This window comes from Mustelus asterias, chromosome 24 (assembly GCF_964213995.1).
Source record: "Mustelus asterias chromosome 24, sMusAst1.hap1.1, whole genome shotgun sequence".
NCBI classification, from domain to species: domain Eukaryota; kingdom Metazoa; phylum Chordata; class Chondrichthyes; order Carcharhiniformes; family Triakidae; genus Mustelus; species Mustelus asterias.
In genome coordinates this window covers 43,208,277-43,230,467 of record NC_135824.1, presented here as the reverse complement: position 1 = coordinate 43,230,467, position 22,191 = coordinate 43,208,277, and the positions used below count along the sequence as shown (strand labels likewise).

Below are 22,191 nucleotides of genomic sequence, written 5' to 3'. Positions count from 1 at the left end.
TCCTTCTCATATCCGTGTTAAACCTCGCCCCCCCCCCCCCCCCCACCTTGAATCTATGACCCCTCGTGAACGTCACCACCGACCTGGGAAAAAGCTTCCCACCGTTCACCCTATCTATGCCTTTCATAATTTTATACACCTCTATTTGGTTACCCCTCATCCTCCGTCTTTCCAGTGAGAACAACCCCAGTTTACCCAATCTCTCCTCATAACTAAGCCCTGCCATACCAGGCAACATCCTGGTAAACCTCCTCTGCACTCTCTCTAAAGCCTCCACGTCCTTCTGGTAGTGTGGCGGCCAGAACTGGACGCAGTATTCCAAATGTGGCCGAACCAACGTTCTATACATCTGCAACATCAGACCCCAGCTTTTATACTCTATGCCCCGTCCTATAAAGGCAAGCATGCCATATGCCTTCTTCACCACCTTCTCCACCTGTGACGTCACCTTCAAGGATCTGTGGACTTGCACACCCAGGTCCCTCTGCGTATCTACACCCTTTATGGTTCTGCCATTTATCGTATAGCTCCCCCCTACGTTAGATGGGGCAATAAACGTTGTCCTTGCCAGCGACACATCATGAACAAATGAAAAAAATTAGAAGTGGATATGAAAACCATTAAAATTGCATTTTACAAATATGCCGACAAAGAAAACTTTCACTGTGCTCAGTCCCAGTCAAGGTCCAGTGGCCAGTTCCAAATGTGCCACAGTATTTCATTTAGAATAGCACACCAATTCACAAACTCAGTCATGGCTGATTCCATAGAAGTGCTCAGCCTTCCACAATGACTGCAATGAATCAACACCCAGGAACACAAAGGATGCAAACCAAGCCTTGCTCTCAGTACCGTTGGTTAGAACTGACCGGTCACTTTAGTAACCTCCATCTGAGCCAGAGAGACTACAAACTAAAAAACCTGCACTGGCGATGAACAAAATCCAGCTGATCAGTTTCTAATATTAAAAAAACAAGCATTTCAAAACAGCACTGATTTCCTTGTACAGCAACCAACTCAACTCCTTTTCCTTCACCTATCTCCGATTAAAACAATCACAATGTACTTTTCTGGAAGAACACACAGGTTCAGCTTTCTTTGCATGCTCAGAGAGTGTCTTGTGTGTCGGGTGTCAGCTCAGGCGGTAGATGTCTCGCATGGAATCAGAAGGTTATGGGTTTAAGTTCCACTTCAGAGACTTGAGCATAAAAATCCAGACCGATATAATTCAGTGCAATATTGTCAGAACTGCCTTTGAATAGGTCATTATCTCCCCCTCATAATAGATCCCAACAGATTAGAGAAGTCTTGGCCAATACTTTTCCTCAATAAACATCATTGAAAACAGGGACGAGAGGGAGGGGAGCAGCCCCCCTCCCCCAGTATCTTCACTGTATTTTAGGAATAGTCAGCAATGCACAAACACCTGTTAACTTGGAAAGAATCACAAAACCACAAATCACACTCCTTACCTGAAAAGGCCGAATACTTCTCCAGTCGCTGAGGTAGGTCAGCACTGCCGAGCATCAGTCCCTTTGTGCTCTGTGCTTCTCTCTGGGAGATACAGTCTCGTTCTCCAAACGCCTCAGCTTGGGGAGAAACCGCAATTTTCTCGAGGAGAAGGTGAAAAGGAGTTCCTGCAGCAAATACATTTCAAAGATGACTAAAATGAAGAAGTTTATTTTTCTTTACTCTTTCACGGAATGTGGGTATCTCTGGCAAGGCCAGCATTTGTTGCCCATCCCTAGCTTGCCTTGAACCGAGCAGTTTGCTAGGCCATTTCAGAGGGACAGTTAAGAAGTCAATCACATTCCTGCACGTCAGAAAATGTTATATTTTAAGCACTGGTATTAAAAAAAAGTAACGTATCAAAAGCTAATGAGATTTTGAGACTGGATGTTCTTCCCATTTTACTTAGCAGCACACCAGTATTTTTGCTCATATCTCAGCTTGGCTCTTGGATGCCAGGACCAATATCCTTGTTTGCAGGGGTATTTCCAAGTGCTGTTGGGGAGGTTTAAACTAGAACAGCAGGGGGATGGGAATCTGAGTGGAGAGACACAAGACAGGGAAACAAAGATAGAAATGAAAGACAGAAAAGTAGAAAGCAAAAGTAGAAAGCAGAGGAAACAAAGGCTAGCAGCAAATAGGGCCATAATACAAAAATGTGTAACATTGTAAAAAAAAAAGACTAGTCTAAAGGCACTGTATCTGAATGCACGAGCATTCATAATAAAGTAGAAAAATTAATAGTGCAAATTGGTATACACTGGTATATGATTATGGAGACATGGTTGCAGGGATGGCTGGGAACTGATTTTCAAAAAGGATATTTGATATTTAGAAAGGACAGGCAAAAAGGAAAAGGAGGTGGGATGACATTGTTAGTTAAGGATGAAATCAGTGCAATAGTGACAGGATATTGGCTCAGAAAATCTAGATGGAGAATCAGTTTGGGTGGAGCTAAGAAGCACCAAGAGGTGGAAAACATTCGTGGGAGGTGTCTATAGCCTCCAAATAGTAATGGTAAGATAAAGGATGGCATTAAACAGGAAGTTAAGAGGTGCATGTAACAAGGGTGCTACAGTAATCATGGGTGACTTTAATCTACAGATAGACTGGACAAATCAAATTAGGAACAATGTGGTGGATGAATTCCTGGAGAGTTATTGAGATTTCTTTTAGACCAGAATGTTGAGGAAGCAGCTAGAGAACATGCTACCCTAGATTTGATATTATGCAATGAGAAGGGGTTAATTAATAATCTTTAGGAAACAATGACCAATTCTTCATTAGGATGGAAAGTGAAGAAGTTAAATCTGAAACTAGGATCCTAAATCTAAAAAGGAAACAACAAAGGTATGAGGCGCGAGCTAGCGAAGATAGACTGAGGAACTTCATTCAAAGGCATGACGGTGGCTCGGCAATGACTAATACTTAAGGAACAAATATGTGCATTTCAACAGTTTTCCATTCCTTTGGTGCAAGAGCAAGAAAAGCAGCCCAACCATGGCTTACAGAAGAAATTAGGATAGTATTAGATCCAAAGTACAGTCACATAATGTTGCAAGGAAAAAATAGCAAGCCTGATGATTGGGAGCAATTCAGAATTCAGCAGAGAACCAAAAGATTGATTAAAAGGGGGAAAATTAGAGTACGAGGGTAAATTTACAAGTAAAGTAAAAATGGGCTGTAAAAGCGTCTATAAATATGTGAAAACAAAAAGATTAGCAAAGACAAATGTGGGTTCCTTACAGTCCAAGACAGAAGCATTTATAATAGAGAGCGAGGAAATGGCAAAGCAATTAAACAATCACTTTAGAACATAGAACATAGAAAGCCACAGCACAAACAGGCCCTTCGGCCCACAAGTTGCGCCGATCACATCCCCACCTCTAGGCCTATCTATAGCCCTCAATCCCATTAAATCCCATGTACTCATCCAGAAGTCTCTTAAAAGACCCCAACGAGTTTGCCTCCACCACCACCGACGTCAGCCGATTCCACTCACCCACCACCCTCTGAGTGAAAAACTTACCCCTGACATCCCCCCTGTACCTACCCCCCAGCACCTTAAACCTGTGTCCTCTCGTAGCAACCATTTCAGCCCTTGGAAATAGCCTCTGAGAGTCCACCCTATCCAGACCCCTCAACATCTTGTAAACCTCTATCAGGTCACCTCTCATCCTTCGTCTCTCCAGGGAGAAGAGACCAAGCTCCCTCAACCTATCCTCATAAGGCATGCCCCCCAATCCAGGCAACATCCTTGTAAATCTCCTCTGCACCCTTTCAATGGCTTCAACATCTTTCCTGTAATGAGGTGACCAGAACTGCGCGCAGTACTCCAAGTGGGGTCTAACCAGGGTCCTATAAAGCTGCAGCATTATCTCCCGACTCCTAAACTCAATCCCTCGATTAATGAAGGCTAGTACGCCATACGCCTTCTTGACCGCATCCTCCACCTGCGAGGCCGATTTAAGAGTCCTATGGACCCGGACCCCAAGGTCCTTCTGATCCTCTACACTGCTAAGAATGGTACCCTTCATTTTATACTGCTGCTCCATCCCATTGGATCTGCCAAAATGGATCACTACACACTTATCCGGGTTGAAGTCCATCTGCCACTTCTCCGCCCAGTCTTGCATTCTATCTATGTCTCGCTGCAACTTCTGACATCCCTCCAAACTATCCACAACACCACCTACCTTGGTGTCGTCAGCAAACTTATGTCTTCACAGAGGAAGACATAAATAACTTCCCAGAAATCCTAAGGAACTAAGGGTCGAGTGAGAAGGAGGAATTGAAGGAAATTAGGATTACTAGAAAAGTAGTGCTGATAATCTACATCCAGGGTACTGAAAGAGGTGGTCATGAAAATAATGGATGTAATGGTTGTCATCTTCCAAAGTTGTGTAGATTCCTGAACAATCCCAGAGGGTGGCAAATGCAACCCCTCTATTTAAAAGAAGGAGGGAGGGAGAAAACAGGGAATTACAGACTGGTTAGCCTAGGGAAAATACTAGGGTCTCTTATAGAGGATGCAGTAACAAGATGCTTAGACAAAGTCAACATGGATTTATGAAAGGGAAATCACGTGCGACAAACCTACTGGAATTTTTGAGGACGTAACTAGAAGAATAGATAGGGGTGAACAAGTGGGTGTAATGCATTTGGATTTTTAGAAAGCTTTTGATAAAGCCCCACATAAAAAATTAGTACGCAAAATTAAAGTGCATGGGATTGGGGATAATATAATGGCATGGATTGAAAATTGTTTAGCAGATAGGAAACAGAATAGGAATAAATGGAATTTTTGAAGTGGCAGGCAGTGATGTGTGAGACCCGCAGGAATCAGTGCTTGGGCCCTAGCTATTCACAATATACATTAAGGATTTGGATGAGGGAATCAAAAGTAATATTTCTGAGTTTGCTGATAAGAAACTTGGTGGGAGCAGTGAGAAGAACGTTGAGAGGCTTGAAAGCGAATTAGACAAGTTGAGTAAGCTGGCAAATACATGGTAGATGTAGTATAATGTGGATAAATGTGATGTTATTCACTTCCAGACGGAGAAACAGAATGGCAGAGTATTATTTAAATAGAACATAGAACATAGAACATTACAGCGCAGAACAGGCCCTTCGGCCCACGATGTTGCACCGACCAGTTAAAAAAAAAAACTGTGACCCTCCAACCTAAACCAATTTCTTTTCGTCCATGAACCTATCTACGGATCTCTTAAACGCCCCCAAACTAGGCGCATTTACAACTGATGCTGGCAGGGCATTCCAATCCCTCACCACCCTCTGGGTAAAGAACCTACCCCTGACATCGGTTCTATAACTACCCCCCCTCAATTTAAAGCCATGCCCCCTCGTGCTGGATTTCTCCATCAGAGGAAAAAGGCTATCACTATCCACCCTATCTAAACCTCTAATCATCTTATATGTTTCAATAAGATCCCCTCTTAGCCGCCGCCTTTCCAGCGAAAACAATCCCAAATCCCTCAGCCTCTCCTCATAGGATCTCCCCTCCATACCAGGCAACATCCTGGTAAACCTCCTCTGCACCCTCTCCAAAGCCTCCACATCCTTCCTGTAATGTGGGGACCAGAACTGCACACAGTACTCCAAGTGCGGCCGCACCAGAGTTGTGTACAGTTGCAACATAACGCTACGACTCCTAAATTCAATCCCCCTACCAATAAACGCCAAGACAAATGGTGATAGATTGGCAAATGTAGACGTATGAAGGGACCTGGATATCCTGGTACACTAAGCAAACATGCAGGTGCAGCAAACAGTTGGGAAGGCAAATGGTATGTCAGCCTTTGTTGCAAGAGGACTCAAGTACAGGAGCAAGGATGTCTTACTGCAGCTATACAAAATCTTGGTGAGATTACAGCTGGAGTATTGTGTGCAGTTTTGATCATCTTATCTAAGGATAGACTTGCCATAGAGGGACCACAGTGAAGGTTCACCAGACTGATTCCTGGGATGGCAGAATTTTCAGATGAAGAGAGATTGGGTTGACTGAGCGTATATTCAATGAAATTTGGAAGTATGAGGAGGAATCAAATCGAAAAGTTTAAAATTCTGAATGGGCTGGACAGATTGATGCAAGAATATTGTTTCCTCTATGTGTGGGGAGGGGTGGGTCTAGAACAAAGGGTCACAATCTCAGCATACAGGGTAGGAGATGAGGAGAAGCTCCTCACTCAGAGGGTAGTGAACCTTTTTTTGTTCATTCATGGGATATGGGCATCGCTGGCCAGCATTTTTTGCCCATCCCTAGTTGTTCTTGTTCAGAAAGCAGTTGAGAGTCAACCACATTGTTGTGGCTCTGAAGGCACATGTAAGCCAGACTAGGTAAGGACAGGAGATGTCTCTCCCTAAAGGACATTAGTGAACCAGATGCATTTTTCTGACAATTGACAATGGTTTTATGGTCTTCAGTAGATTCTTAATTCCAGATAGTTTTTATTGAATTCGAATTCCACCATCTGCCATGACAGGATTCGAACCCGGGTCCCCAGCTGAGTTTTTGGATTCATAGCCTAGCTATAATACCACTAGGCCATCGCCTCCTCTGGGACCTGTGGAATTCTCTGCCACAGAAGGGAGTGGAGGCTGAAATAGAAGATTTCAAGATGTGAAAGGCATCAAGGGTATGGGGGATGTTGAGATAGAGGTTCAGCCATGATCATACTGAATGGCTACCTCCTACTCCTATTTTCTACATTTCTAACTATTGGTAGTAAGGATACGGCACTGAAAATTCACCATACATCAAGTAAACCATTTTCCAGCCAGCATCTTCACTTTTCCACATGTTTAGTGAAATACTGCCTTATTTGGTGCAAACAGGTTGAGGAGGACAAGAACAGCTTGTGTCATATTACATAGTATTAACAGCACAGAATCTAGCGATTCAGCCCAATGGGTTCATGCTGGTGCTAATGCTCTGCCCACCCTTCATCTAACCTCATTAGCATTTCCTTCTATTCTTTCCTTCTTCATAATTTGTTTATCTAGCTAGCCACCTCAAACTACTCCTTGAGGTGGCAAGTTACTTGTTCTAACCACTCTGCAGATAAAGATGATTCTCCTGAATTCCTTATTGGATTTATTTGAGGCTACCTTACTTTTATGTCCCCTTCTGGTTGCCTCTACAGTAGAAATATCTTCTTTACATCTATCCTATTAACCATTTTCAAATTCTTAAAGATCTCTGAAGTCACGAATCAATTTCTCTAGAATGAAAAAAAAGAGCCCCAGTCTGTTCAATCGTTCCCGATAGCTCTTTGCTATCACTTGACTAAATCTTTTTTGCATCTCCAGTGTCTCCAATTCCATATTTGTTCACAGTTCTCCAAGTGCACCCTCCCCATTTACTGGTGCCTTTCTTCAAATCCCCCATTACCAGGGCATTGGTGAGGCCAAATCACCAGGGCATTGGTGAGGCCAAATCACCAGGGCATTGGTGAGGCCGCAGCTGGAATACTGTGTGCAGTATTGGTCCCCTTATTTGTGGAAGCATATATTGGCTTTGGAGGGAGTGCAGAGAAGGTTCACCAGGTTGATACCAGAGATGAGGGGTGTTGATTATGAGGAGACTGAGGAGATTGGGTTTGTATTCGTTGGAATTTAGAAGGCTGAGGGGGATCTTATAGAGACCTATAAGATAATGAAGGGGCTGGATGGGGTAGAGGTGGAGAGATTCTTTCCACTTAGAAAGGAAACTAGAACTAGAGGGCACAGCCTCAAAATAAAGGGGGGTCAGTTTAGGACAGAGTTGAGGAGGAACTTCTTCTCTCAGAGGGTGGTGAATCTCTGGAATTCTCTGCCCACTGAAGTGGTGGAGGCTACCTCGTTGAATATGTTTAAATCACGGATAGATGGATTCCTGATCGGTAAGGGAATTAGGGGTTATAGGGATCAGGCGGGTAAGTGGAACTGATCCACTTCAGATCAGCCATGATCTTATTGAATGGCGGGGCAGGCTCGAGGGGCTAGATGGCCTACTCCTGCTCCTATTTCTTATGTTCTTATTTGTACAGTACCTTTTGAATTGTAAAGCATTGTAAGGCACTTCAAATGGTGGTTATCAGACAGAAAACTGACCAAGCCAATGGATAGTGATATAAAAATGGGCGACTAAAATTTGGCTAGAGGGGAGAAAATCTTCCAGCTTTATATGAACAGTTGGAGGCATGGCAGTTGTTGGTGGACTGGAGGAAGTAAGTAGGAGATGCAGTTCTTAGAGGATATAGAGATGGAGGAGATTGCAAAGAGATGGCAGGGATGAGATAATGGAATGATTTGAACATGGGGGTGAAAGGTTTTAAAAATCAGGTTGGTAAGTCAAATGAGTTCAGATGCGATATGCTAGCAGGGCTTGGAAACAGTCCAATGCGCTCCCTGAAAAAGCAGCAATGTAAAAGCACCTAATAAACTAACCACAGACATCACAGAATCACAGAATTCTTATAGCGCAGAGGACAACATTTGACCTAACCGGTCTGCACTCAAACTACCTAGATTATTTGAAAAATAGTGTCACTTCCGGCTCAGTTGGTAGCACTCCTACCCCCAAGTCAGAAAGTTGTGGATTCAAATCCTGCTCCAGAAACCCAAGCACAAAATCCAGGCTAATATTTAGTGCAGTACTGTAGCAACGTTACATTGTCAGAGAGATGAGACATTAAATTGAGGCACCATCTGCTTTTTTGGGTGAATACTAAAAGAACCCAGAACATTATTATTTCGCAGTGGAGTTGTCCTGGTTCCCTGGACAATATTTATTCCTCAATCACAAAGGAAGCTTGTTCCATACAAAATAGCTCCTGCATTTCCTACATTACCACAGTGACTACACTTCAAACGTGCTTCATTGACTGTAAAGCCCTTTAGGGTGTCTTGTAGTCATTAAAGTGCTATTTTAACATATGTCTTCCTTTTTTTTTGTGATGTTAAAATTACCCCAAAGCTGAAAATGGACATTACGCAATGGTGGGATAAGAACTGGGAGCTGCCCTTCTACCGTTCCGCAGCACTCATCTTTTGCTTTAGAACATTTTGCTTGTATATAATGGCCCTCAGTCTGGCATCACCTTGAATTTGAAATTCTGAACCTCTTGATCAAATCACTCCCTAGCCTCCCCCCGACCCCCCAATCACACGAATACTCTCCAGGGCTAATGACACTTGACTCCAATTCTGGCTTCCTCTACCTCTCCAGTTGCCATTATCCCACCATTGGATGCCAAGCCTTCAGCTGTCTAGGACCTAACCATTCTTAAAATTTCTTCAACCAAATTTTAATCACCAATGCCAATATCATCTGCTGTAGTTCAGTCCACTTAAAGAAACTGAAATTTTGTCCGATAAGAATCCTGTGAAGTACAGAGATGTTTTGCTGTGTTAGAGTGCGCTACAAGTGAATTAGTGTTATGGTAATATGGGGAGGTATGTTGCTGCAGCTGTTTGAGAGCAGAATAATAATAATGTCCAGCTGCCACTGTAGGTGAATCTGGTGATTGTAATTTGTAAAAAGATTTGTGCATCATTTAAAAAGCTGCTCTCCAAAGCACAATACAGCACAGGAACTGGCCCTTCGGTCCACCAAGCCTGTGCTGGCACATGACGCCTTTCTAAACTAAAGACCTTCTGCCTCTACACAGTCCATATCCCTCTATTCCCTGCCTATTCATGTATGTCAAGATGCTTCTTAACCATTGCTATTGTACCTGCTTCTAACCACCACCTCTGGCAGTGCATTCCAGGCACTTATTACCCTGTGTAAAATAAATTGCCCCTCACACCTCTAAACTTTCCCTTTTTTACCTTAAACCTATGTTCCCTAGTAATTGAAATTTCTACCCTGGGAAAGATTCCGACTATCCATTCTATCCAAGCTGCTCATAATTTTGTAAACTCTTATCAGGTCACCTCGCAGCTTCCGACAAGTCGGAACAAACCAAGTTTGTCCAATCTCTCCTCATAGCTAACCCTTCAACCCAAGCAACCGCCTGGTATACCTTTTCTGTACCCTCTCCAAAGCCTCCACATCCTTCTGGTAGTGTGGCAACCAGAACTGAACGCAATATTCCAAATGTGGCCTAACTAAAATTCTATACAGCTGCAACATGACTTGCCAATTTTTATACTCTATGCCCTGACCAATGAAGGCAGGCATGCCATACGCCTTCCTGACTGCCTTATCCACTTGTGTTGCCACTTTCAGGGAATGGTGGACATGTACACCTCTGCTTCTAAGGGTTTACTGTATACTTCCCTCCTGAATGAGACCTTCCAAAATGCATCATCGCACATTAAATTCCATCCACTCTAACAATAAACAGGATTATTCTGCAGGGATATTAGCCTCAGACCAACTATTGAATTCCCAATACAAACAAAAAGTTTAAACTTGCCAATCAGAAAAGGTTGATTTTTGCTTCCTGTAACCTTAAAATAGTCAAAGGATCATTTCTCCACATTTATCAACAGTAAAACACACACATTCAAAGATTCTCCTTGTAGCATGGTATATTCAAACACTGGGGTCTAAGAACAAGCAACTAGACTGGTCGGTTCTGCCCTGGAGTTACCAGCTCACTGCACAACCTCCTAAAAGATGATTCAACATCCTTGTAAATGGATAAAGGCAAAATACTGCAGATGCTGGAATCTGAAACAAGGACAGAAAATGCTGGGAAATCGCAGCAGGTCTGACAGCCTCGGTGGAGAGAGAGTAAAGCCAACATTGCGCCAGGATGACCCTTTGTTCGGGTTCGAAAGATTGGCTCTGTTCTCTTTCCGCAGATGCTGTCAGACCTGCTGAATTTCTCCAGCATTTTCTGTTTTTGTGTCCTTGGTTCAAAACTACGCCTATAATGGAGGAATGCAGAGAATAACTTGAATGAGTTGTGCAAGCACCTCAAAATTTTTCAAGCAGAGATTTCTAGGAGTGGAATATTTGCACCTTTTAAAATTTCACATTTGCTATTGGGGCACGGGAGGGGGGGGGGGGGGAGAGATGGAATAAAATTACTTTTTTTTCCCACTTCAGACTATTAATTGTCTTACTCTGGTGATAACTGTAGCGTGAACAATAACTATCATTCTGTTACAAGCCACTGAAGGAAGCATGAAATAGATCTTACCAGCTATTGGCACCAGTGTGGATTCTTCATTGCCCCCCTTCACAACAGATGGTAGCTGAAAACACACAGCAAAGTAAAAGCATTTTAAATGTACACAATTATTTTAGACTTGAGCTTCCCCCCTTCCCCAATTCTGATTGATTAGATGACAGTACAGACTCAGTCTAGGGTTAGGTTGAAGGAAAAGGTACTTTGTTAGCCCCATTAGTCTGCAGATAAATTCAAAAAACACAGTAAACATTTCACACTTACAGAATGCCCTGGGGAAACCGAGGTTTCATTACGATCATAACCTCCACTACTCCTCTCACAAACTGCAGCATCATTTTTCTGATTTTTAAGTTTCTTTTCTCCTGTGCAATACATAACATTCATATTTAATTTGTAAACAAGGTTTTGTCTTTCTCCAAACTCCTGTTCTTTGTATTTTGAAATTTAAAAAAAACATAGATTTAAGCATAATTCACTGAGCCAGGTTTGCGGAGTCTGTATTAACTACAGGAAATGTTAAGATTTCCCGCCATCTCACACACCAAATCCTGCAGGCTGTGTGTTTCCAGTAAACGGCACAATGAAATTTGAAATTACTAGGCACTTAATACGGTTGATTACATAGAATTCACAAAAACAGTCTATACAGCCCAAATGGTCTTTATACATTCTTCACCTAACTCTATTCTAGGCCGTTCTAACTCATGTACTTATTTCTTTTATTTGGTAGCCTTTCATTCTGTGAGGTAGTTTGCACAGTGATGCTCAACTCTGTTAAACATCATCTGGTGTGGCTCAGGAGCCCCTCTCTAGCGTAGCCATCCTCCTGCTTTTGCTGCAGAGGAAGGCAGTACTGGTCATGCTGGGCAGTTTTCTCTGGATTCTCTTCTCGGCTAGCGAGATTCCATTTCTCCTCACCATCTCCAATGGCCTTTTAAAAGTCAGTCTCCAAAGAGACTGTTGCCATTGTTATCCAGTCTCCTCGTAGATATATATCTATGTTATGCACCTTAACCGGTGGTTGCAGCTCCACATTTTCATCACTGGCTAAAGAAGTTTCCTCTGAATTAATTATTGAAGGAAAGTTAAGAGACTGACACTTTGTGATCCTCTGTTAGCCGACAACGGTAAGGTAGGTGGCACAGCAAATTGTGCAGATGAGAGCAGGAAGATGCAAAGGTACATCTTATTCTTTCATGATATATGTCACCGACAAGGCCAGCATGTGTGCCCTTCTCACATTGGTCTTGAACTGAGTGGCTTGCTCAGCAAAGAACAAAGAAAATTACAGCACAGGAACAGGCCCTTCGGCCCTCCAAGCCTGCACCGACCATGCTGCCTGACTTAACTAAAATACCCTACCCTTCCAGGGACCGTATCCCTCCATTCCCATCATATTCATGTATTTGTCAAGATGCCCCTTAAAAGTCACTACCGTATCTGCTTCCACTACCACCCCGAGCAACGAGTTCCAGGCACCCACCACTCTCTATGTAAAAGATCTGCCTCGTACATCTCCTTTAAACCTTGCCTCTCGCACCTTAAACCTGTGCCCCCTAGTAATTGACTCTTCCACCCTGGGAAAAGGCTTCTGACTATACACTCTGTCCATGCCTCTCATAATCTTGTAGACTTACATCAGGTCGCCCCTCAACCTTCGGCGTTCCAGTGAGAACAAACCAAGTTTCTCCAACCTCTCCTCACAGCTGATGCCCTCCATACCAGGCAACATCCTGGTAAATCTTTTCTGTACCCTCTCCAAAGCCTCCACATCCTTCTGGTAGTGTGGCGACCAGAATTGAACACTATATTTCAAGTGCGGCCTAACTAAGGTTCTATAAAGCTGCAACATGACTTGCCAATTTTTAAACTCAATGCCCCGGCTGATGTAGGCAAGCATGCCGTATGCCTTCTTGACTACCTTCTCCACCTGCATTGCCACTTTCAGTGACCTGTGTACCTGTACACCCAGATCCCTTTGCCTATCAATACTCTTAAGGGTTCTGCCATTTACTGTATATTTCCTATCTGTATTAGACCTTCCAAAATGCATTACCTCACATTTGTCCGGATTAAACTCCATCTGCCATCTCTCCACCCAAGTCTCCAACTGATCTATATTCTGCTGTATCCTCGGATGGTCCTCATCGCTATCTGCAAATCCAGGAACCTTTGTGTCGTCTGCAAACTTACTAATCAAACCAGTTACATTTTCCTCCAAATCACATAAAAGCCCAGCACTGATCCCCGAGGAATGCCACTTGTCACAGCCCTCCATTCAGAAACTGCTACCCTCTGTCTTCTTTGACCGAGCCAGTTTTGTATCCAACTTGTCAGCTCACCTCTGATCCCATGCGATTTCATCTTCTGCACCAGCCTGCCATGAGGGGCCTTGTCAAAGGCCTTACTGAAGTCCATGTAGAGAACATCCACTGCCCTACCCTCAATCATCTTCGTCACTTCCTCGAAAAACTCGATCAAGTTAGTGAGACACGACCTCCCCTTCACAAAACCATGTTGCCTCTCACTAATATGTCCACTTATTTCCAAGTGGGAATAAATCAGGTCTCGAAGGATCCTCTCCAATAATTTCCCTACCACTGATCATAGAAATCATAGAAACCCTACAGTGCAGAAACAGGCCATTCGGCCCATCGAGTCTGCACCGACCACAATCCCACCCAAGCCCTACTCCCATATCCCTACACATTTACCCTCTAATCCCTCTAACCTACGCATCTCAGGACACTAAGGGGCAATTTTAGCATGGCCAATCAACCTAACCCGCACATCTTTGGACATCTAACCTGCACATCTTTGATGCAAGGCTCACCGGCCTGTAATGACCTGTATTATTCTTGCTACCCTTCTTAAACAAAGGAACAACATTGGCTATTCTCCAATCCTCTGGGACCTCTCCTGTAGCCAGTGAGGATACAAAGATTTATCTCAAGGCCCCAATTTCCTCCCTTGCCTCTCTCAGTACTCTGGGGTATATCCCATCAGTACCTGGGGACTTGTCTACCTTAATGTTTCTCAAGAACCCCAATATCTCCTCCTTTTTTGATCTCAACATGGCTCAAACTATCTACACACCCTTTCCCAGACTCATCATCCACTAAGTCCTTCTCTTTGGTGAATACTGACACAAAGTACTCATTTAATACCATGCCCATTTCCCCTGGCTCCACGCATAGATTCCCTCCCTTGTCCTTGAGTGGGCCAACCCTCTCCCAGGCTACCCTCTTGCTCTTTATATATGTATAAAAAGCCTTGGGATTTTCCTTAATCCTGCTGGCCAATGCTTTTTCATGACCCCTTTTAGCCCTCCTTACTCCTTGCTTAAGTTTCTTTCCACTTTCCTTGTATTCCACACTTGCTTTAGTGTGTTCCCAGCCTCCCAGATTTGACAAATGCTTCCTTTTTCTCTTTGACTAGGCTCACGATATCTCTCGTTATCCAAGGTTCCCAAAACTTGCCATACCTATCCTTCATCCTTACATAACTGCAAGGAGCAGTTAACCACATTGCTGAGGATCTGCAGTGATTTTCAAACTGGAGGCCTGTGACCAACGGTGTGCCTCAAGGATCAGTGCTGGGTCCACTGTTATCTGTCATTTATACTAATGATTTGGATGAGAATTTAGGAGGCATGGTTAGTACATTTGCAGATGACACCAAGATTGGTGGCATAGTGGACAGTGAAGGTTATCTCGGATTGCAATGGGATCTTGATCAATTGGGCTAGTGGGCTGACAAATGGCAGATGGGAGTTTAATTTAGATAAATGCAAGGTGATGCATTTTGGTAGATCGAACCAGGGCAGGACTTACTCAGTTAATGGTAGGGTGTTGGGGAGAGTCATAGAACAAAGAGATCTAGGGGTACATGTTAATAGCTCATTGAAAGTGGAGTCACAGATGGACAGAGTGGCGAAGGCGGCATTTGGCATGCTTGGTTTCATTGGTCAGAACATTGAATAAATGAGTTGGGACGTCTTATTGAAGTTGTACAAGACACTGGTAAGGCCACACTTGGAATACTGTGTACAGTTCTGGTCACCCTATTATAGAAAGGATATTACTAAACTAGAAAGAGTGCAGAAAAGATTTACTAGGATGCTACCAAGACTTGATAGTTTCAGTTATAAGGAGAGGCTAGATAGACTAGGACTTTTTTCTCTGGAGCGTAGGAGGCTGAGGGATGATCTTAGAGGTCTATAAAATAATGAGGGGCATAGATCAGCTAGATAGTCGGGCACAGGTTTCAGGTGAGAGGAGAGAGATACACAAGGGTCCAGAGGGGCAATTATTTCACACAGAGGGTGGTGAGTGTCTGGAACAAGCTGCCAGAGGTAGGAGTAGAGGCGGGTACAATTTTGTCTTTTAAAAAGCATTTAGACAGTTACACGAGTGTGATGGCTATTGAGGGATATGGACCAAATGTGGGCAATTGGGACTAGCTTAGTTGTTAAAAAAAGGGCGGTCTGGACAGGTTGGGCCAAAGGGCCTGTTTCCGTGCTGTAAACCTCTATAACTCTGTCAGCCAGGTAAGGATGGCAGATTTCCTTCCCTAAAGAATATAGTGAACTGGCCACAGTTTTGTCCAGGAGTGTAGGAGGTCTTCCGCTTTAGACCCATGTAAGATGAATGAGTATTTTATAAATAGCGAGAAGCTAGGAACTGGGGATGAACAGATAGATTTGGGAGTCAAATAACAGCAATTATCAAATACAAGGCAATAGCAATACAAGACGTCATCCATCTTATGAAAAGTTAAGCCAAGAATGTTAGCTTGTTTCAGTAGTTCAGTTGGACATTAAAGATCTCAGGACATTATTTAGAGGAGCAGTGAACTCTCAATATCCTGGCCAATAATCATTCCTCAATCAACACCAATAGAAGAAAATGGGAGTATGGTCATGGGAGTATAGTCTTATTTCTATTTAATCCAGCTATTTCAGAAAAGCATACAAAGGAGGAGCCGGAGTAGGCCATTCAGTCCCTCCAGCCTGCTATGCCATTTTATAAGATCATGGCTGATATGATAGTAACCTCAAAGCTGCATCCCGCCGACCCATGACAACCCACCGCCACTTTGTTACCAAGATTCTATCCACCTCTGCCTTAAAAATATTCAAAGACTCTGCTTGCACGACCTTTTCAGGAAGAGTGTGCCAAAGACTCACGATCCTTTGAGAGAAAAATATTTCACCTAATTTCTGTTTTGAATAGGCAACCCCTTATTTTCAAACAGTAAGCCCTAGTTTTAGATTCGCCCAGGAAACGTCCGGTCCACGTCCACCTGGTCAAAACCCCTCCAGATAGAACATAGAACAGTACAGCACAGAACAGGCCCTTTGGCCCACGATGTGGTGCCGAGCTTTATCTGAAACCCAGCTCAAGCTATCCCACTCCCTATCATCCTGGTGTGCTCCATGTGCCTATCCAGTAACCGCTGAAATGTTCCTAAAGTGTCTGACTCCACTATCACTGCAGGCAGTCCATTCCACACCCCAACCACTCTCTGCGTAAAGAACCTACCTCGGACATCCTTCCTATATCTCCCACCATGAACCCTATAGTTATGCCCCCTTGTAATAGCTCCATCCACCCGAGGAAATAGTCTTTGAACGTTCACTCTATCTATCCCCTTCATCATTTTATAAACCTCTATTAAGTCTCCCCTCAACCTCCTCCGCTCCAGAGAGAACAACCCTAGCTCCCTCAACCTTTCCTCATAAGACCTACCCTCCAAACCAGCCAGCATCCTGGTATATCTCCTCTGCACTCTTTCCAGCGCTTCCACATCCTTCTTATAGTGAGGTGACCAGAACTGCACACAATATTCCAAATGTGGTCTCACCAAGGTCCTGTACAGTTGCAGCATAACCCCACGGCTCTTAAACTCCAACCCCCTGTTAATAAAAGCTAACACACTATAGGCCTTCTTCACAGCTCTATCCACTTGAGTGGCAACCTTTAGAGATCTGTGGATATGGACCCCAAGATCTCTCTGTTCCTCCACAGTCTTCAGAACCCTACCTTTGACCCGGTAATCCACATTTAAATTAGTCCTACCAAAATGAATCACCTCACATTTATCATGGTTAAACTCCATCTGCCATTTTTCAGCCCAGCTTTGCATCCTATCAATGTCTCTTTGCAGCCTACAACAGCCCTCCACCTCATCCACTACTCCACCAATCTTGGTGTCATCAGCAAATTTACTGATCCACCCTTTAGCCTCCTCCTCTAAGTCATTAATAAAAATCACAAATAGCAGAGGACCAAGCACTGATCCCTGTGGCACTCCGCTAGCAACCTGCCTCCAATCCAAAAATTTTCCATCCACCGCCACCCTCTGTCTTCAATCAGATAGCCAGTTACCTATCCAATCGGCCAACTTTCCCTCTATCCCACACCTCCTTACTTTCATCATAAGCCGACCATGGGGGACCTTATCAAACACCTTACTAAAATCCATGTATATAAGAACATAAATAGGAGCAGGAGTAGGCCATCTAGCCCCTCGAGCCTGCCCCGCCATTCAATAAGATCATGGCTGATCTGAAGTGGATCAGTTCCACTTACCCGCCTGATCCCCATAACCCCCAATTCCCTTACCGATCAGGAATCCATCTGTCCGTGATTTTAACATATTCAACGAGGTAGCCTCCACCACTTCAGTGGGCAGAGAATTCCAGAGATTCACCACCCTCTGAGAGAAGAAGTTCCTCCTCAACTCTGTCCTAAACTGACCCCCCTTTATTTTGAGGCTGTGCCCTCTAGTTCTAGTTTCCTTTCTAAGTGGAAAGAATCTCTCCACCTCTACCCTATCCAGCTCCTTCATTATCTTATAGCTCTCTGTAAGATCCCCCCTCAGCCTTCTAAATTCCAACGAGTACAAACCCAATCTGCTCAGTCTCTCCTCATAATCAACACCTCTCATCTCTGGTATCAACCTGGTGAACCTTCTCTGCACTCCCTCCAAGGCCAATATATCCTTCCGCAAATAAGGGGACCAATACTGCACACAGTATTCCAGCTGCGGCCTCACCAATGCCCTGTACAGATGCAGCAAGACATAGAAATCATAGGAACCCTACAGTACAGAAAGAGGCCATTCGGCCCATCGAGTCTGCACCGACCACATATCTGCTTTTATATTCTATCCCCCTCGCGATATAGGCCAACATCCCATTTGCCTTCTTGATCACCTGTTGCACCTGCAGACTGGGTTTTTGCGTCTCATGCACAAGGACCCCCAGGTCCCTTTGCACAGTAGCATGTTGTAATTTATTTCCATTTAGATAATCCAATTTGCTATTATTTCCTCCAAAGTGAATAACCTCACATTTGTCAACGTTATACTCCATTTGCCAGATCCTCGCCCACTCACTCAGCCTGTCCAAATCTCTCTGCAGACCTTCTACGCCCTCCACACGATTCACTTTTCCACGTTTCTTTGTGTCGTCTGCAAACTTTATTACCCTACACTCAGTCCCCTCCTCCAGATTGTCTGTATAAATGGTAAATAGTTGAGGCCCCAATACCGATCCCTGCGGCACGCCACTAGTTACCATCCGCCAACCAGAAAAGCACCCAATTTATTCCGACTCTCTTATATGTTTCAATCACGTTGCTTCTTACTCTAAGCTCCAGTGGATACAAACAAAGCCTGTTCAACCTTTCTCTGAACTGTTTCCAACACGTTTACATCCTTCCTTAAAAAAGATGACAGTACCCCAGATGTGGTCCCGCTAGGACCCTGCACAAAACCAGTACTTGATGATGTGAAAAACTGGCTGCTGATTTCTCTTTACAAATGTTGACAGGATTGCTATGCATTTCCAAATTTTTCTGTCTTAGATTGTAAAGTTTTATTTCTTTTTAAGAGCAAATTTTTAAGAGCTGCTTCAGGCAAAGAGGAATACAATAGATGACTAATGAAAAATGGTGCACCACAATGGGACAGTTTTACTGGTGACTAATGTAAAAAAAAGCCATTCAAACATGCCTGACTTTTAATCACCTCAAATAAAATCACTAAAATTAACAGTTACATCAGTGAAAAGTAAGCCTCACCAGACAGCACCGAGATGATTTTTAACAGCGCCTTGTGTTTTTTCATCAGCAGCTTTTTCTCCAAACAGAGCTTCTGCCCTTGTTGACACAGATTCTGAATTTCATTAATGGCCTGTGTTGACAAACAGTGAAATAATGAAAAGCTCTCTGTATGGAGCAGTGTTATACATTAGCAAAAACAGCAATTATTCAAAGGTTACATGACCAAAACACTGACTAATATCCTTTTCGTTGTGATGTTGCATCATTTTAATATTGTTGTTCAAATATTAACTTACACACAGGAAGCTATTGTGCCACTTATGACTTGTGCTGCCAAGCCATACGAATGCATATTAGCACAGTAGGTAGACTGCGAAGCACTCCAGCTTGGTGACCACATCTGTAAAAATTCACCTTGCTTGCATCTTCAAGCTAGTTATCCAGCTGATACACTTGCTAAAGTCAAAAGATTATCAGTCAAAAATATTAAACAATTGAGATGCTCTTATAGAGTGAGTTAGTGTATGCACAGGTGGTGTTTACCACAAGCCTGGGCAGTAGGTAGATTGTGAGGTCAGATAGTGATCTGATGCCAGCGATATCATTCTACCAGCTCAATGCTCCAGCTAATACCCTCTCTTAACCTCAAACTGCTGAACACGCACTCAGGAAGTCACTTTCAGGTCAGTTGCCAATTGATTTCTGCTGGCAGTTGCTACAATTGTAGTAGTGTTTGGTGCTTTGCATAAAGTTCCAAGTCTACAGAGTGGTGTGGCAGATGCTGAAGGGTTGCCCAGGCTTCAAGGATTCTGTACTTTCTCCCAGACATGGGTGCAGTCATTTGCATCCCTCTTCAATTACAGCATAAGACAAGACACACAGCAGGTCAGACTATCAGAACAGGGATGAGGAGGAGGGGGAGGACGACTAGAATCCACCTAGAAAGTTCAGGAAGCAATTCTCCAACCTGAGTCTTAGCACGAATCAATGGAATAGAATCATACAAAATAGAGAGAGCAGGTCATTCGGCTCATTGAGCTTGCTCTGCCATTCAGAAAGCTCAATGTTGATCTAATGTGGCCTCAACTCCACTTTCCTGCCTGCCCTCTTTGACTCCAACTTGCCGACACTATAGTTAAGAAAGCCCACCAACACCTCTACTTTCTCAGAAGACTAAGGAAATTTGACATGTCAGCTTCGACTCTCACCAACTTTTACAGATGCACCATAGAAAGCATTCTTTCTGGTTGTATCACAGCTTGGTATGGCTCCTGCTCTGCCCAAGACCGCAAGGAACTACAAAAGGTCATGAATGTAGCCCAATCCATCATGCAAAGCAGCCTCCCATCCATTGACTCTGTCTACACTTCCCGCTGCCTCGGCAAAGCAGTCAGCATAATCAAGGACCCCACACACCCTGGACATTCTCTCTTCCACCTTCTTCCTTTGGGAAAAAGATACAAAAGTCTGATGTCGTGTACAGCTTCTTCCCTGCTGCTGTCAGACTTTTGAATGGACTGACCTTGCATTAAGTTGATCTTTCTCAAACCCGAGCTATGACTGTAACGTTACATTCTGCACTCTCTCCTTTCCTCTATGAATGGTATGTTTTGTCTGTATAGCGGGCAAGAAACAATACTTTTCACTATGTTAATACATGTGATAATAATAAATCAAATCAAAATCAAAATCCCTTGTAGATCAAAAATCTGTCTGTCCCAGCCTCCACTGCTCTTTCAGCATGAGTGCAATCATTGAAATCTGCTCCAAGTGTCATCAATGCAGCAGAATAGGTAGGGATGACACTACCAGTGACTGTCGGGGTGACCATCGCCTTCATCACCTTCATGCATCTGGCTTACTCCAGCTTCAGCAAGTGACATTTTCAATAGCTCCCAGTTTCCTATCCTCTCTTGTATAAGGGAGGTCACTGAGGCTCTCTGTTAGAAGAGAGTTGAGTACATTTCTTGACAAGAGAGATACAAGCAGAGTAAGTGGCTTTGTGAAGATCACAGGTTTCTGCATCGCAGGTGCCGCATATAAATTTGGCCATCGCCTGTAGATCAATGCCAGGTATCCTTTATTCTGAAGTCTAGTGTTTCATCTGCATTTAAACCCTGATAAATCAGAAAATGGCTACTTGGCAACATGACCCGTGGATCATGACTTCAGTGGGCAACCCACTCATGTGCAGCATGTATACAACAAAAGCTGTACTGCCACATGAAACGTGGTACAACAGATATTAGGGCACTTACACAATGCTTTTACTGCCTGGACCACTGTAGAGGAGCCCACAGTACTTGCCAGAATGCACGATAAAGGACTGCAACAATCTTGCCATTGAGCACATAGCCCCTGCCACCAGCTACATGGACAGCAAGCAGCCAAATCAGCAAGTTGTGATTAACTCATGCAGCTACAATACCAGTAAATACAATCCCAATTCCTCATTCATCAAGTGCCTAGAGTCTTCACTCTGAGCTTCCACTGACGTACTTAGATGTTGGATAGCTTTTGTTTGTGCTTTAACAGGCATTGCAGGACATTGGCCAATGGTTGCTGCATCACAACTGCTGCAGTTTGTGTGGTGTAGGTACACCCACAGTGCTGTTAGGGAGGGAGTTCCAGAATTTTGCCTCAGTGACAGTGAAGGAACAGCCGATATATTTCCAAGTCAAGGTGAGTAGCGCAGGCTATGAGTCAAGCAGCCTATTGATATCCATTTGATGGCATCAACTATCATTCTCAGAAGTGGTAACAAGTTCATAAGTTGTGTGCTAATGGTACATTAGCAATAAATACTCCAGGCAACAGCAGTTGCAGCATTTAGGGAAGAGGGAAAAGCTTGGTTGGGGACTGTTTATGACAGGCCATAGTTTGAACAGTGAAAACACAAATATTCAGCTGTTTTTCTTCATTGCCTTTGAGGATTTATTTATTAGAAACCGCTTTCTCTCAGAGTC

At 43.6% G+C, this 22,191-nt stretch overlaps 1 protein-coding gene across 3 annotated transcripts in view; it reads right to left on the bottom strand.

The window, feature by feature from the left end:
• LOC144511343 (uncharacterized) overlaps positions 1 to 22,191 on the bottom strand; it is a 103,686-nt gene that overhangs the window by 6,494 nt on the left and 75,001 nt on the right. For all 3 annotated transcript variants that reach the window (XM_078241619.1, XM_078241622.1, XM_078241620.1), the window contains exons 23-26: positions 19,244 to 19,355; positions 11,418 to 11,518; positions 11,166 to 11,220; positions 1,473 to 1,637 (exon numbers count right to left, since the gene is read on the bottom strand). In XM_078241619.1, the coding sequence (XP_078097745.1) occupies positions 1,473 to 1,637; positions 11,166 to 11,220; positions 11,418 to 11,518; positions 19,244 to 19,355 (433 nt within the window). The remainder of the gene's footprint in view (positions 1 to 1,472; positions 1,638 to 11,165; positions 11,221 to 11,417; positions 11,519 to 19,243; positions 19,356 to 22,191) is intronic.